Here is a 15,000-nt window from a genome sequence, read left to right as displayed (position 1 = left end):
GAGCAAAATACCAAAACACCTGCCATATGAGCTGCGATCACAAGGGGCACAACGGAGCCAATATTGGGTGGATAACGCAAAAAAGACACCTGGAACGATGGAATGAGACACAGTTCGACTATATTGCCATCCATACATACAGTGTACACAAATACATATTTCATAATCCCAGAAGTCGTGAGACTGTACAGGATACTAAAACAGCCAGGGAGTACATATGTAAAAAAACACCAAGGTATTTATGACATGAAATTGATTCCATTATATACGAAGAATTTGAACCCAAAAACATGGGATGATTTTAATATGATCCTAATGAATGAATTTGACAAAAATTAAATAAATACAATGAAGAGAGCAGATTTTAATTGTTCATGAAGACAAATTTCTTTGCACCTCTACACTTATGATTGGCCAGCTAGCCAAAAAATGTTGTGAATTCCTCGGATCATTTACGCTCTAAAGGACAACTGTATGCCTTCACCCAAGAAATCATTTTAAGTTGACTTCACAGAAAAGCACTTGGAAGTCGCTCAAACTCCAAAATTACATATATTTTTTATTTACATGTAACGATTTACGATGGACTGTTAAGTCAAACAGAACGCGACAAACCTTCTCCTCCAAATCTACAATTTTCTTTTTACCGCAATCTCTCTTTAATTCTGAGCACTCTTGCTCGTCGTTAGTATCTGTAGGCTCCTCCTCTGCCATCCCAGCCAATTGTAAGGTCTTTGCCTCTGATCTTGGCCCAGTTGAAGCTGCTGACCAAAGCACTATTGCCATGATTGCAGGTCCTAAAAGAAGACAGCCAAACGGAGGCATATAGAGGCCAATAGAGACATATCTGTTCGACTCCGGCAGAAGATAGAAGAAGAAAGACTGATGGAAAGGCTCAAGAAGGTTGTTTAAACTGCGAACGATACCTTCAATGACCCTGCGTAAAAATAATGGACAACCATATTAAAGACTTTCAAAATTAAGGCTGAAAAAGAAAAAAACGGCAAGCACTTTAGGGGCGTATGGGTTAACTTTATTAGCAGCGAAATACTATGACCAAATTTCATTGAAAACACTACATTAGGCAAAGAAATTATTGATGGGATAATGATTTTCACGTGTGTGGGAGCATCATGGTATCCTGTTGTTAGAGACCACATACATAATCTCCAGCTCCTCCGCCATCCTTCATTGTGAGAGCTTCAATACGATACTTGTGAAATAAGACATGACTGCCAGAGGGAGCAGGGTTGGCATAATGATGAATGCAATATCCTTCCACCAACGTGGCCTGGGGTCTTTGCGGACTCGACATCATAAGTGGGTTGAGTTCGTTGTCGATTCTCTTCTCTGCTCCGAGAGGATTTCCCCCAGGAACTCTGGTTTTCCCCTCTTCTCAAAAACCCTCACTCCAAATTCCAATTCAATCTGGATTAGAGGGCCGCAAGTTAGAAAACTGTGATAGATTATTGTGTTCCCCTCTCTAAATAAAAGCTATTGTTATTGTTATTATTATTATTATGTTATGTGAATCTTGTGGTTTCTGTTTATTCCTTGCCTCAAATGTTTCCATCAACTTTCATTCTTATTTTCTGCTGTTATACATATGTGGAAATGAGTGAAAAACAATGGAAAATAAAAGTTCCTAAATATTTTTTAAAATTGGAATTGTGAAAAAAATTGTTTACACCACAGCACATGCTGTAAAAAGAAATACTGTATCACTTACTCTCCCGTTATTAGAAACCCACGTCCGTAATCTTCATCTCCTCCGCCATCCTTCATTGTGAGAGCTTCAATACGATATCTGTGAAATAAGCCGTGATTGCCAGAGGGCCTCCCTGAGGCTTGATAAAACATCATCATCACCATGGTAACAAGCGATGAAACTGAGTCAGCCCAGGCTCCTAAGTTCTCATGGTATCCCTGACATCAATATACAACAACAGCAACAAAGAGTTCATTAATTAGTTCGCAGCCATGAACTTTTTGACCATAAGGTTTGAGTTATGGTAGTGCGTTGTTGCAAACGTTCTGGAAAAATGTTGATACACACCCCTCCCCTAAACAACATTAAGGATCACTGGAAATTTAATGGAGGGGACCTACTTTTTGACTGGTTAACCGATTGACTCCTTAGGCACCGTACCCAAGGATGCCCTCCGTTGACAAGTAAAATCGTCTGGCGTTAGACAGAGTGAAATCTGTTAAGTTTCACTCCCAGGGGTTGATGGGTTAACAAGATGGGAGGGTATCATTCACATTCTTTGCTAAACATTGCAAGCTTAATAGACCAATTTCGATACATTAAAATTCAGTCCTAAATAAAAGGCATCATCTCAAGGCTCTGGGGAATAAATATAAGGATTTGTATGAGTTTCTTCCCCAGAGCCTCGAGATGATGTCTTTTGTTTCGGACTGAATGTTAATATATTGAAATTAAATTGGTCTATTACCTTGTATTTTATTGAAAGGAAGGGAAGCATAATTTATAACTTGCTTCTTACAGTAACAGTTATTACAAAAGTCAAGCTTGAATGAAAAGAAGTGTTAATGGCACACTAAAAATAAGCAATCTAACTATAATTCATGAACATTTTTTCGTAAATGAATGCCACATTTCAAACATTAAGTAACATAACTTCTGCGAGGATGAGGCCAAAATTGTTATGTTTTTCTCCCGCAATTTTCACTCTGTTACCATTTATGTTTGCATAAAACCTGTACCAGTTTATTGCTGATTAGGTGATGTATTATCTGTTGCTTGAAATGTGACTGTGAGCTGAATCCAAACTTTTATTTCTGGTCTCTTTTCCAATCATTTCTAGCAATAAAAAGCTGAAATTATGGCAGTTTCATCTATTACATACCTCTGTATGTAAAGCTGCTGGAATCCGCTCCTTGCGGCACAGCCTAAACACAGTATTGACAAGATCTAGATTAGGTAACTGTGCATTGATGCCTTCAATAGCAATATGAAAGACGCTGACTTTTTCACGAGCAAACTCTAAATTCAGTGCAGCCTGTATAGAACCAGAATGCCCCTCTAAAGGTGCTGAAGAGATATCTGTGTGAAGGACAGAAAACAGTATCAGACATCTTTAATACATGAAGAGTTAGCACTAATGTTATTCATGCATTAATGTCATCAAATGATTTGTGTCTTGATCCATCGAGTTAAAGCAAAAAGTATTTCTTACTACATGTAGTAATGTGCCTGACTTGCAATTAATTTTTATTTTAATGTGATGCGACTTTCGAAAAACTGCCTGGTCTTAGATGTCTTACTGTAGATCTCGATGCTCCATGTCTTAGATAAGATTATTAATTTTTTATTGTCATTGCTGCCTTCTATATTTTTTGTCTACATTAATTTTTCGTACTTACAAGAATTTGAGAGGCCATGGTATGCATCAAGCCAAGCTTGCATCCCAAGCTGATTTTTGTCTGTCACAAGAAATATTATGTCCTTTGACCAGTAACTTTTTTCTGCAATTGAAAGGAGATTGAATCAACCATGATTGGAATCATGAAAAATACAGGTAATGCATTTTATTGCATGTGTACATGTAGGTGCAGTGGGGAAATTATGGAAAGATACAAGCTGAATTCACCCAAAGCAAAAATGGATTCAACAATAATTTGTCAAGAATACATGTATACTGACTAGAGTGAAACAACCCAGTGGAAGAGTTAAGTCAGGAACCGCTCAGAAAAGGTTGATTGTTCTATAAATTATGAGTGTGAACCAGCTACCCTACTCATAATATTATTGATAGCTGACAATAATTTATTGACACTGACAACCCATTAAGAAGGATGTTAAACTTCGTTATTAATTTGCTGTTTCTTATCACAATGTAACTATGTAATTTTCATAGAGACTTTTGCTTTCTAGATTTCACTGTTCTTCTTAGAAATCTGATCAAATTTGTGGAGCTGCCAGGCTAGCACTCCAAAACAACTATTGCAAAGTGTGACAGAGTACTGATCACTATAAACATGATGTGTTCTTAATATAACCTCCATGACCCCTTGTCACCCTAATTTACACCACTATCCCTTTTTAACTTACTTCGACAATGGTCTGCAAATGACAGCATTAATGCCAAGGCTCCTTTGTTATTGCCTTGCTTGTAAGGAACACTTATCACTAAAGCTTCGGTGCCAGCTATTCTAGGAGCTCTGAGGATTCCATAGATGTTCCTGCCACTTACGGTTTTAGGCTCAGACACACCAGGCAAGGGTAGATGAACTGAGAAATTTTGATGGTAAGTGTGAAGGCCTATGCTCTCCATGGTATCAGTGATCAGCTGTGACGCATTGAAACTGAAAAATTGACTAACGTTAAGGAAGGAGGATTGTGATGACAGATCTGAATGGATAGGGTATCCAGGTCTGGGTATCACACATAAGCATTTTTCTGGATATTAATCCATTCACTGGCAATACTCCTACCAATGCACCCACTGCATTAATTTTTGTAGTTGGCTAAGGGGGCTAAGCCTACACTTTGTTTGAAGGATTTGTAGTCGACTTCCTACAAGTTCACCGTATTTCAGTGGGTTTTTTTTTATGTTACAATACCTTTAAAGTGGTTCTATGATCAAAAAATCATTTCCTTTTTTTCTTGAGATTTTGAAAGCGTGTTCGCTTAACACCTAACTGGCAAAGTTTTGAGCTTTGAGTTTTTCCAAAGGCTGTTTATTTTGAGTGTAAGTTTTGGATTTCATGGTCCACCATTACTCACATTCAAAACTGACCGATTAGACCTCAGAAGGTTGGATCTAGAGAAAATGACGTCATTTACTCACTAGCTTAAAATTTTCAGCGTGTAAACGCAATTTATTATATATGCAAAACACGGGTCTGAAAGCCCAAAACTCCCGTTCTGCGTATTAATTCAGTTGCGTACACACGCATTGCATTCTTAAACTAGTGAGTCTTTGACGTCATTTTCTCCTCGACCCAGCTCTCTCAAGATTTTAAAGTTAGTAATGGCGGACCAATAAGAAAATTCTAGTAAAAATAAACAGGTGTCTTTTTAAAATCAGAACTTAAGACTTGGGTCACTTGGTGTTTAGTTAACATAGTTTTGAAATCCAAAGAAAAAAAAGATTTGTTTTTTTGGTCGTAGTACCACTTTAAATTATGCATGTTGACAACGCGATGAAAATTTACGTTGCACTAAATTAACACGAATTTCTTAAAAGTTAAGTTTACATGCATTAAATTAACGCAAATTTTTCAATAAGCATCTTGCTTTACTTACTGCGATTTTCATAATTCTGCGAACTCGCACTTTACATTTCTGAACGCCAAACCGCATTTTGGCTTTCGTGAATAAAACCTTACAAGACAAGTCCACGGATCGATGTTTCTAAGTTTTCTTTCCAGCCAAAAATTTTATTTTGAAGCCTAACTAGACCCTATCAATTCAAAAGATCTTTCAAAGCCTCAGTTTGTTGCAGTAACACGAATTTGCTGCACTTACAAAATCTCAAGATACATATGTCTCATTGAGAAAAAGACTGAAGCATTTTTAGGATTGCTCAAATGGACCTAGTGAGGAACTAATAAGGTTTTGTTATAGTAATGAAATAATTTAGGTGCTTTAAAATAGCAATGCTGTAAAATAGCGTGCATTAAATTTACATCGACATTAATTAAGATACATTAAATAGACCTTTTTGCAGATACGGCGGCCATTTTGATCTTCTATTGTTTCGGAAGACATTATGGGATGCTCAGGGGGCAAATACACATGGCATCCCATAATAGGTATTCGAAACAATAGAAATCAAAATGGCCACCGTATCGGTAAAAAGGTCTATTAACACGAATTTTGTAAAATCGCGTTAATAAAGTGCACTGTTAATTTCCTATAATAAGGTATCTTGGTAAATATCCAGTTTCAATTCCGTAGTCCGCAGTTCACAGTCCACATTTCATGACCCAATGATAGGGTTAAGTGCAATTGTGGATATTTGTTTGTACATTTAATACTGTTGTTAAACGGCATTGATTCCAATCAACGCCAGAAAAAAGATTGCTTTGGAAGTCTCTACGATGATATTTAAAAATATTGAATACTTTTTCTTAACAATACCAGTTGGGAGAATTATAAAATTATGATATCTGTTACAGAGTCATACAATAACTGCATATTGTATTCTGAGCAACGAAAACACAAAAACTTGTTTCCGGTCATGCACACAATTTTTTAATACACATTTCCCCGTTAAATTGTCACGTAGTCTTCGGTGGTTTAGTGGTCATCACAATTTCCACTGAAGGAAGAAATATCGAGTTCCAATCCCACTTAAACTGCCTTCTACGAGACAGAAAATTTTTACCCATGCGCAGCCAGAGCACAACCCCAAAAAAAACAAAAAATAAAAAATAAAAAAAGTCTAAAGTCCAAAAAATGGAGTCGAATCTTACTCTTTGTTCTTTGAACAAAGTAATAATCATTAAGTTTCTTGAAAAACACCAGAGACATTTAGCATACTGTATATTCAAACATTATTTTGTATTAATTTTGCTGAAAACTAACAAAGGGTTAGAACAGAAAAAACAATCAAACATCAACAACAACACTGCATTTGCAGCTGTTGCTTCACTGGGAATATATGAAGTTTCGTACATTTGAAATACCCAATAGAATACAATATGTTCAATACAATACATGCTTAATTGACCACTCCCCATAGGGGCTTTTCAGGTCCAAGGAAACACAATCAACGAGATGACAGAACACAACAATAACAACTGTTAAGAATCCCAACTGGCGGGAGGCAAACCAGTAGGTAGCTAGATTTCTTGGGGGTGAAATTTTGGTTGTAAGGCAGATTTTCTTCACAGCTTTTGTATTTGTTTGTTGAATGATCTCAGTTTCAAGATTCTAAAAGCCCACTTAACTACAATAGTGATTTTAATATTAAAACAAGGACAACACTAACCTCAGGTCTCCTTCAGCTACTGTTGAAAATTTCCTAAACAATTCTGATGCTAATTTGTGTTTTCCAAATTCTGCTTCAACCAGACCAGGTAGCAAAGCATTTTCCGAAAAATAAGTTCGGCCATTCATTGATCGATCAGATAACACACACAACCAAACTATACCAGCAACATAACTCAGCATACTGTTTATATGCAAAAAAAAAAAGGGGGAAACAAATAAGTGTCAAATTAGTCAACAGTCTTACATCTCCATGCATTATTTCATCAGGGTGAATATCTTCTACCCAAAGCTGCAGATGCACATTTGCATGCACCAATTGTTATAATACATCATTAAACAACCAACAACTGATTTCATTACAGACAGTAAGTGAAAATGTTCTTTGCGTTGCAAAATGAAATATGACTCTTAAAGATATGGTGATCGCATGCAGTAACTGTCTGTGATTTTAAAACATCAGATATACTTTTACAATTTAGGAAACTACCATAATTTTGAGCAATGAGTGACAAGTACATCAACCACTTTCTTGCGTCCACGAACATCTGACAGGAGACCCATTTCAACTGTTCTGCTAAAAGAAGAAAGTGAAAAATATTAACTATTAATCCAATCCCACCACTATCAATAAAAATCCTTACGTTTTATGCTTGGTTAAACTCGGCACATCGGGATACCTCCAATCGTCCACCAATCGTCCAGCTGGCTGATTATCTCACAGCTGAATTACATATTTTTTTAGTCACTGCCGAGCAAAATCAGGCAGCTCCTAGTGACTTGTGACTCGTATACAAAAAAGGATTGCTGTTGTTGCTTCTAAACCTCAAAAGGCAGCCCACGTTTACTGAAGAAAAATATTTTGGGAAGTACTTCGATCTCCGTCTGCCATCTTGAAATATCTTTTGCGTCGATCCAGCTTCTCACGGAAATACTAATTGCGCGGCTGCAGTGTTTTTAGGCAGGACATGCGCACTGGCATAAATTGTGTAATACGTCCATTCGTCCATTTCAAAATGGCGTACAGGTCCTACCGGCTTCGGGATATTTCAAAGCGATTGCAGGATGTGTTGAAGGTAAAAAGCTATTTTATGTATTTAGGGTTGAGATCTTGTTGAACGTGTAACTTTGAAAAAGTTTTGCATGAACACTTGCTTCACTGCAAGAATGTTTAATTAACTCTTCGTGATTGATGTAAGCTCACGTCTTGAAATTAATACTGGCCCCAGTTGTTCAAACGAAGGACTGCACTATTCGGCGGATAAATCAGTATCCAGTGGATAAGTCATAGCAAAACCAATTGCGCTATTCAATGGATAGTGATTTATCCGGTGGATCGCGTTATCCACCTTTTGAACAACTGGGGCCAGATGTACACCCTTGTTTCTTGGGGGTGAAATTTTGGTTGTAAGGCAGATTTTCTTCACAGCTTTTGTATTTGTTTGTTGCTGACTTGTTTGTCTCTGTAGCTGCGGTTTTTTCCATATTACAAGCATTTGACTGTTTTTAGCTCATTTAATCTCGATATTGGAATTTTAAAGCTTAGTTTTATGAAGTTATCACATCATTGAAGTCTCGGACTTTTCAAGTTGTGCACGAGCGCGCGACTCGTTGGGGAGACTGTAATCAAATCAACGATTCAGATTTCAGACCTGGATTTTTTTTAAAAAAGTATTTAGACATATTTTAACATGCTAAATCTGATAAAAATCTAATGAAAGCATTGGTTAGTTGATGAGAAGGGGACACCAGAGTACCCACAGAAAACCTCTCAGAACAGAGCAGAGGACCAACAAACTCAACCACAACCACGTTGTTTGCCAATCAATTCCGGACACCATTGGTAGAAGGGGAGTGCCTGGGGTAAGGAAGGGGGGGGGGGAGGGGGAGTGCTCCCACTGCTGTGCCAACCCTTCTCTCCTTGTTTAACATTAATTCATATCATTTAATTTTTTGATGGGTACTACACAACCATTCTTCGTAAATGAACTACCTTGTCATTTACATATGTTTATTGCATTTGTACATGTACCAGTCATTTCTTTGATTAATACGGTCAGTGAAATTGGGAAATATGTTATCTTTGCCAACTACTATTGATGCAAGTCAAACAAATTTCTTTCTACATACATGTAGTTAAAAGTCCCACTCTCAGGCTTTCTTATCACTTTTGAATAATATTGTGAATGCATTGAGGCCAGTATAATTATGGTCTTTGGATAAAAATTATAGAACATCTTGTCAACCTCCTGTTTCTGCTTTTTATTTCTTTTACCCCTTTCTCCCCCCCCTCCTTCCCCCTGCATGTGGCACTTTTTCACATGATGATCACTAATGTGAATTGCATGGCCTTAGTACATGTATCTTCATAAGTCAGTTTTTATGTTGGTTCAAATATAGATACAATCCAGATTAGCTGCTACCACAACTGTGGAAGGAGTGAGAAGTAACAGAAGTGTAAGTTGATCTTAAGAAATAAATCTAAAGCCCTGGCCAAACAAGAGCGAGAGTTAACGAGAGTTGGTCACTCTCGTTTGGCCAGGAACTCCGATCCATTCTCTGCCACTCTCATCCACTCTCGAGAGCTCACATTTAATTTGAACTTGCTCAAAATTTTCATGAGAGTTGGCAAGAGTTTTGTCTTGTTTTGGCTGCACAGGAGAGTTTTAGCGAGAGTTTTGCGGCAGAGGGGGGTTTCCCAGGTGGTTCCCAGGCTCTCTCTTTTGTTTGCAGGTGAAACTCTCAACAAACTCTTGTTAACTCTCACTCTTGTTTCATCACTGTCATGAGCTCTCAAGAGTTTCATCTCTCGTCAACTGTCAACTCTCACTCTCGTTTGGCCAGGGCTTAAGATGAGAAGTGGATGTACATGTACAGTATAATAGAGACATGAACTTTGCAGATGAATTGTCTCTCTACCACTACCACCATAACGGTGATATACAGTTGAATAATATTGTTATTATTGTTGCAAGCCACCAAACTCTCTGCAGGTTTTGGTTTCTTTGTGTGCAAATTTCTTGTAATTGTTGTTGTGGTTTTTCTTTTTTTTGAGGGGGGGCCTTTTTTTGTGAAATCAATTAAGGGAATGAAAATTAAATGAGGCTAAATAAAAATTATTTTTAGGCAAACCAAGCCAATGCAGCAGTTTTGCCTGGGGTATTTGGGGTGTTTCCTGGGAGGTTAGCAGGGGCACTGCCATGTGCTTTACCTTGAGTTGCTTTTTCACTTGCTTGCTTCTTTTTGTGGTGTTTAAATGTAAGTAATAGTGTTGTGTAAAATACAACAAAGGAGGGCAGCAGTATGAAATCTGAGAGAAAAAGCAATAATACAATAATTATAATCTTTTATATCCATTGTAAAAGCCTATAATTAGTTTTTGTCTTGAGGGAAAGTTTGTCACAATTTGAGAACTTATCCAAGAGCTTAATTTGCTCTGATGCTTGAAAGTTTGTGTTTTGACTGAATTACTATGTTAAAGTCATCTCTAACTCTTTCTTGTTGCCAGGGAACAAAGTACATGTATCATTCTGCTGGAACATAATGATACTTAGTCAATGAACGAAGTCATGAATGTTTGTGAAGCAAGGCTTGTAATCCGTAGTCGCAGACTTACGACTGCGCAACCCAAAGAAATTAGACTGAACTCATGCCTGAACGCAAGAGAGAAAGCAGTAATATGTTGTCACGTTGTTGAAAAAAATCTGTAGACCTGTAGTGAAAATGAATCATATTTTTCAGCTGTGGTTTGCTCTTGGTACTCTTGCTGCGGGAGGACTTGCCACTGGTTATTTACTCCAGCCAAGTGTAAAGGCTGCAGACCTTGAACTTCATCCTCCACATTTTCCCTGGACGCATAAGGGCCCATTTAGTTCGCTGGATCATGTGGCGTAAGTAGTTTCTTAAAACGTTATTTTTACAATTTGTTTGGTTACCTGCACTCTGATAAACGCTAAACTTTCATCCTTCGTTGAAAGGACATGATGTATTGCTCAAGGTGAATGCATGGTATCTGACAGGATGTGGCGATGCGGATCCGCATAATTCCCCAAAATCTGCACCCTCCGCATAATTACGATATTTTCTGCATAAACAGAAAAAATGCCTGATATTAGGGATAAAGCAGCTACCTACCGGTACCATCCTTACAAACATAAAAGCCGAAGAGATTGACTGTTTTGAAACGCTTATTTTCCAGAACATAAAAATGAAGATCGATTAACGAAAACATGCCATTTTGTTTGCAAGATCAAGATGAAAGGTCGCAAGGAGTTTCCACAAATTTTTTGGCAATGAGCCTGGACACTAGAACCTGTGTTATAAGACAAGATATATAAAAATTTAGATGCAAGTTATAGTTGCAAACTAAATTGTATATTTGTAATCGTAGGGATAATAGGAACCCGCAATACATATTTTTACCATAACTGCTTGTCATCTCGCAATCTGAGTGGCTAATTTTCCGTTGTCGATAAGAGTCTAGACAACGCTGTAAGTGCCATGCTTGTGTCAATTTGTCACAATGTAATAGCCAATCAGGAACGCCTATTTTGGGAAATAAACCAATCATAATTGCGAGAAAATTATAGACAGTGCTTGCTCTTTCTTCGTGTCATGAGGTTGGTCACACTCTTGAAATAAAAGCTTTTTTCGGTGTTGAATATTATGGTAAAAAACAAATAGAAAGTGGTTCGCAGTGGTCAAATTTGTTGTGGACTCACTTGCACTCACTCGATTTGTTAAGTGTAAAAATTCCCTGAAAATGGTCAATGATCAAGGGAATGGATCGTGGTCCAACCATATTACAATTTTGCTCCATACCTCCAAATTGAAACAAAATTCAAGACAAGAAACAAAATAATTTTTTATCACTTTATTTATTTTAGCAAAAGATGCGCCAAAATGCCAACTGCTAACCCTTTTATTTCAACAGTGAAATAATTTTTTATCACTTTATTTATTTTAGCAAAAGTTGCACCAAAGTGCCAACTGCTAACCCTTTTATTTCAACGGTGAAATAATTTTTTATCACTTTATTTATTTTAGCAAAAGTTGTGCCAAAATGCCAACTGCTAACCCTTTTATTTCAACAGTGAAAGCTGGTCGCAAATTGGCGACTCGTACATTTTAATCACGAAGGGAAAACATTTAGTCACAAATGTGACTGTATCGGTCACAGTTTTGAGTCCTGATTTACTATAAGCATGTAAATACATCGGACGAGCCTAATTATCAGTCTTATAAATAATTGTCTAAATTTCCGCATAATCTCAGTGGTGTAATTGTTTTCCGCATAATCAATGCTTGTTTATATATCATATGGCCATAAATTTCCGCATAATCTTTAATTTTTTTTTGCATCCTATCAGAAGCCCAGTGAATGGGTACAGATTTCCACTGTTTTCCGTCAGTAGCTCACAGTTTCACTGTTCATTTTGTAGCATTCGCCGAGGCTATGAAGTCTACAGACAAGTTTGTGCTGCTTGCCATTCCATGGACCAGTTGGCCTATCGCCATCTTGTTAATGTAGCTTACTCAGAGGATGAAATGAAGGCTATTGCTGCAGATGTAAAAACAATTTTCAGAATGTTCTTTTGTTGTTTAGTTGTGAAAATCAATGAAGAAATGGAAATTTATTATTTATTATTAATTTTGTCATAATGTGCAGTACATAAATTTTAGCTGTAATTATGGCTGTTCTTCAGTCAAACCTCTATATTATTCCTTTTTTATTTCAAAACTATGTTTACCAATCACTCAATACCTGAAACTACAAGCAATAATTTGGGTAGGGTAATTGTTAATTTTCATTGGAATTTTTTGTAATTAATCTGCCATCACTTAATTCAAGTCAAAATCCTGGGAGACTTGGTGTGGTGTATCATTGATTTTATCTCCTTGGAATTCCTGGTAAAATATCAGGCTGTTGACAGATATGTTCCTGTCAAACTCTCAGAAATGTACAGGCTGTTATAAAGTATTCATTGTGGAGTTGTGTATTGTCATGTGATAGTGTTAAATGTGTTTTTTTTTTTTTTTTCACTGACAGGCTCAGATTGAAGATGGGCCAGATGATGATGGAAACATGTTCACCAGACCAGGAAAGGTGAGGACCATCAACAGCTATTAGACAGTTATTCTGTTTTATTGAACAAGGCTTGAAATTAACGAAAAAATCCAGTCGCAACTTTGCGACAAGATACTAAAATGCAGTCGGAATTTCGCAAGTTTTAGGCACAAAATCGTCACGCTGCATTGAGTTATCAGCAGTTTAGCAAACAAAATATGAGCCTGCAATACTTGTGTGTAAGGAAACCACTGAAAATGGCGAATGCTCGAAGGAATGGAGTTGTGCAGGTTACATCGCAGGTAAACTGCGCTACAATTATGCTATCTTCAGATTGAAAGAAAATTCACAGCGAGAAATTTCTTTATTTATTTTAGCAAAAGTAGGAGCAAAGTGGCAACTGTTAACCCTTTCGTTTTGAAAGAGTGAAAGTGAAAGCAAGTCACGAAATTGCAACTTCTCCAGATGTTTTAATCGCAAAGGGGAAAATTTCAGTTGCAATTGCGACTGTATTGGTCGCAATTTCAAGCCCTGTTGAATTTGGTGTCATTTGTCCAACAAAAATAGTGGTTACAAATTCTTTGTTTTGAGGACACATTAACCCTTTTAGCCCTGAGGGGTTCCCCATTGACGAGTAAAATCGTCTGGCGTTAGACAGAGTAAAATCTATAAACTTGTGCCATTTGGCACCATCGGGGCTGAAAGGGTTAAACAGGGACATAGTTTTTGGATGCTGTTAGCTTAATTTTGCATTTGGAGACATTTTGTGACGTTAATTGTTTGTAGTCTGAGATAGGAGTGTTGTTGAAGTTGGGGAGAAGAACTAAGGGAATACATGTGCATCTAATATCTTAATTTATTTTATGTCGGCTGATTGGAATCTGCTTTTCTCATTTAGGTGTGTTCAAGTGACCATATTCCAGAATAGGAATACATGGAAAAGAAATCCTTCACTTTTATACAGAGATTCAAATTGAAATTGTCAAAGACCTACTAAAATTTTATTTTAAACATATTTTTATTATCTTTGTTGCTTCAAAATGCCAGACATATCATTCCACGTATTCTTATTCCCGAGTAGGGTCAACCAAACACACCCTTAATTAGCAGGGAGGATAGTAACAATTATAATATAAATTATAGATGATTATAATAACGCTAGTACACCCATGAACTGGCCCCCATTGTCAAGTAAAATCTTGTGGCGTTAGACAGAGTAAAATCTTTAAATGTCACTGACTTAGGAGGGAGGGGTTGTTAACCCTAGTTTGCACCCCATTGATCAGTAAAATGTGTTAAGTGTCACTCTTTTGGGAGCAAGGTTAGTGAAACATTAGGTAGATGTATAACTTTGCTTTTAAATTTTCTCCACACATACAGTGTGCAAAGGAATGCTTGCCCAATAGCCCAGGGCTTGTGGATTTTATCATTCACTTGCCTGATGGGCAAGTGAAAGTTTTTGGGGGAATTTTTGAAGGAAATTATTATTGTGCTTACAAGGATTTTTTTTCCTGGCTACAGCTTGCCCGTTGAAAGGGAAAGCTGGAAAATTGAATAATTTCTTTGCACCTTTCTGACATTAGTATTCGTGTGTATCATTCCTTTGAATTAATGATTGCATTTTATGAACATTTTAAAGTTGTCAGATCATTTTCCTAAGCCATACCCCAATGAACAGGCTGCAAGGGTTGCCAATGCTGGTAAGAAGATGTCAGTTTTTTGTTTTTGATTTTGTTTCTTTCAACATTACAGGAGGCTCATTTAGGACAGGGCTCTAGCCAAATTTATCCGTTTAATTATTAACATGACTTTGTTGTTTTCAACATCTTTACCTTTTTCCTTTTGCTGAAAATGACTAAAAGCCCAACCTCAAAACTTTGATGACCTCCTGTGTGAAACCTTAATGAAACCCTTTGTAACAAGTGTTATAAAGGAGTGGACCCTTTGGGGACACTGGTTTGCTTGGTTGTTT

The 15,000-nt window shown here is 37.1% G+C and overlaps 2 protein-coding genes across 7 annotated transcripts in view; one reads left to right on the top strand and one right to left on the bottom strand.

Annotated features, from left to right (window-relative positions):
* LOC138019918 (glycosylphosphatidylinositol anchor attachment 1 protein-like) overlaps window positions 1-7,870 on the bottom strand; it is a 12,307-nt gene extending 4,437 nt beyond the window's left edge. Inside the window, exons 1-9 of one of the 6 annotated variants that reach the window (XM_068866889.1) lie at window positions 7,642-7,870; window positions 7,452-7,538; window positions 6,963-7,145; window positions 4,076-4,329; window positions 3,388-3,489; window positions 2,871-3,067; window positions 1,730-1,926; window positions 616-937; window positions 1-89 (exon numbers count right to left, since the gene is read on the bottom strand). The exon at window positions 1-89 is cut by the window's left edge and continues 114 nt beyond it. In XM_068866889.1, the coding sequence (XP_068722990.1) occupies window positions 1-89; window positions 616-937; window positions 1,730-1,926; window positions 2,871-3,067; window positions 3,388-3,489; window positions 4,076-4,329; window positions 6,963-7,145; window positions 7,452-7,525 (1,418 nt within the window). In that variant the 5' untranslated portion in view covers window positions 7,526-7,538; window positions 7,642-7,870. Of the gene's footprint in view, window positions 90-615; window positions 938-1,729; window positions 1,927-2,870; window positions 3,068-3,387; window positions 3,490-4,075; window positions 4,330-6,962; window positions 7,146-7,451; window positions 7,539-7,605 lie in introns of all 6 variants that reach the window. The other 5 variants (XM_068866888.1, XM_068866892.1, XM_068866891.1 and 2 more) reach the window with 5 other exon arrangements.
* Window positions 7,871-7,956: 86 nt separating this feature from the next.
* LOC138018390 (cytochrome c1, heme protein, mitochondrial-like) overlaps window positions 7,957-15,000 on the top strand; it is a 12,610-nt gene continuing 5,566 nt past the window's right edge. The window contains exons 1-6 of the mRNA XM_068865005.1: window positions 7,957-8,037; window positions 9,362-9,418; window positions 10,703-10,851; window positions 12,403-12,529; window positions 13,011-13,067; window positions 14,668-14,728. Coding sequence (XP_068721106.1) covers window positions 7,978-8,037; window positions 9,362-9,418; window positions 10,703-10,851; window positions 12,403-12,529; window positions 13,011-13,067; window positions 14,668-14,728 — 511 coding nt within the window. The 5' untranslated portion in view covers window positions 7,957-7,977. The remainder of the gene's footprint in view (window positions 8,038-9,361; window positions 9,419-10,702; window positions 10,852-12,402; window positions 12,530-13,010; window positions 13,068-14,667; window positions 14,729-15,000) is intronic.

This window comes from Montipora capricornis, chromosome 10 (genome assembly GCF_036669925.1).
Source record: "Montipora capricornis isolate CH-2021 chromosome 10, ASM3666992v2, whole genome shotgun sequence".
Taxonomy (NCBI): domain Eukaryota; kingdom Metazoa; phylum Cnidaria; class Anthozoa; order Scleractinia; family Acroporidae; genus Montipora; species Montipora capricornis.
Note: the sequence above shows the minus strand (reverse complement) of the source record. Positions and strands in the feature narration are given on the sequence as shown.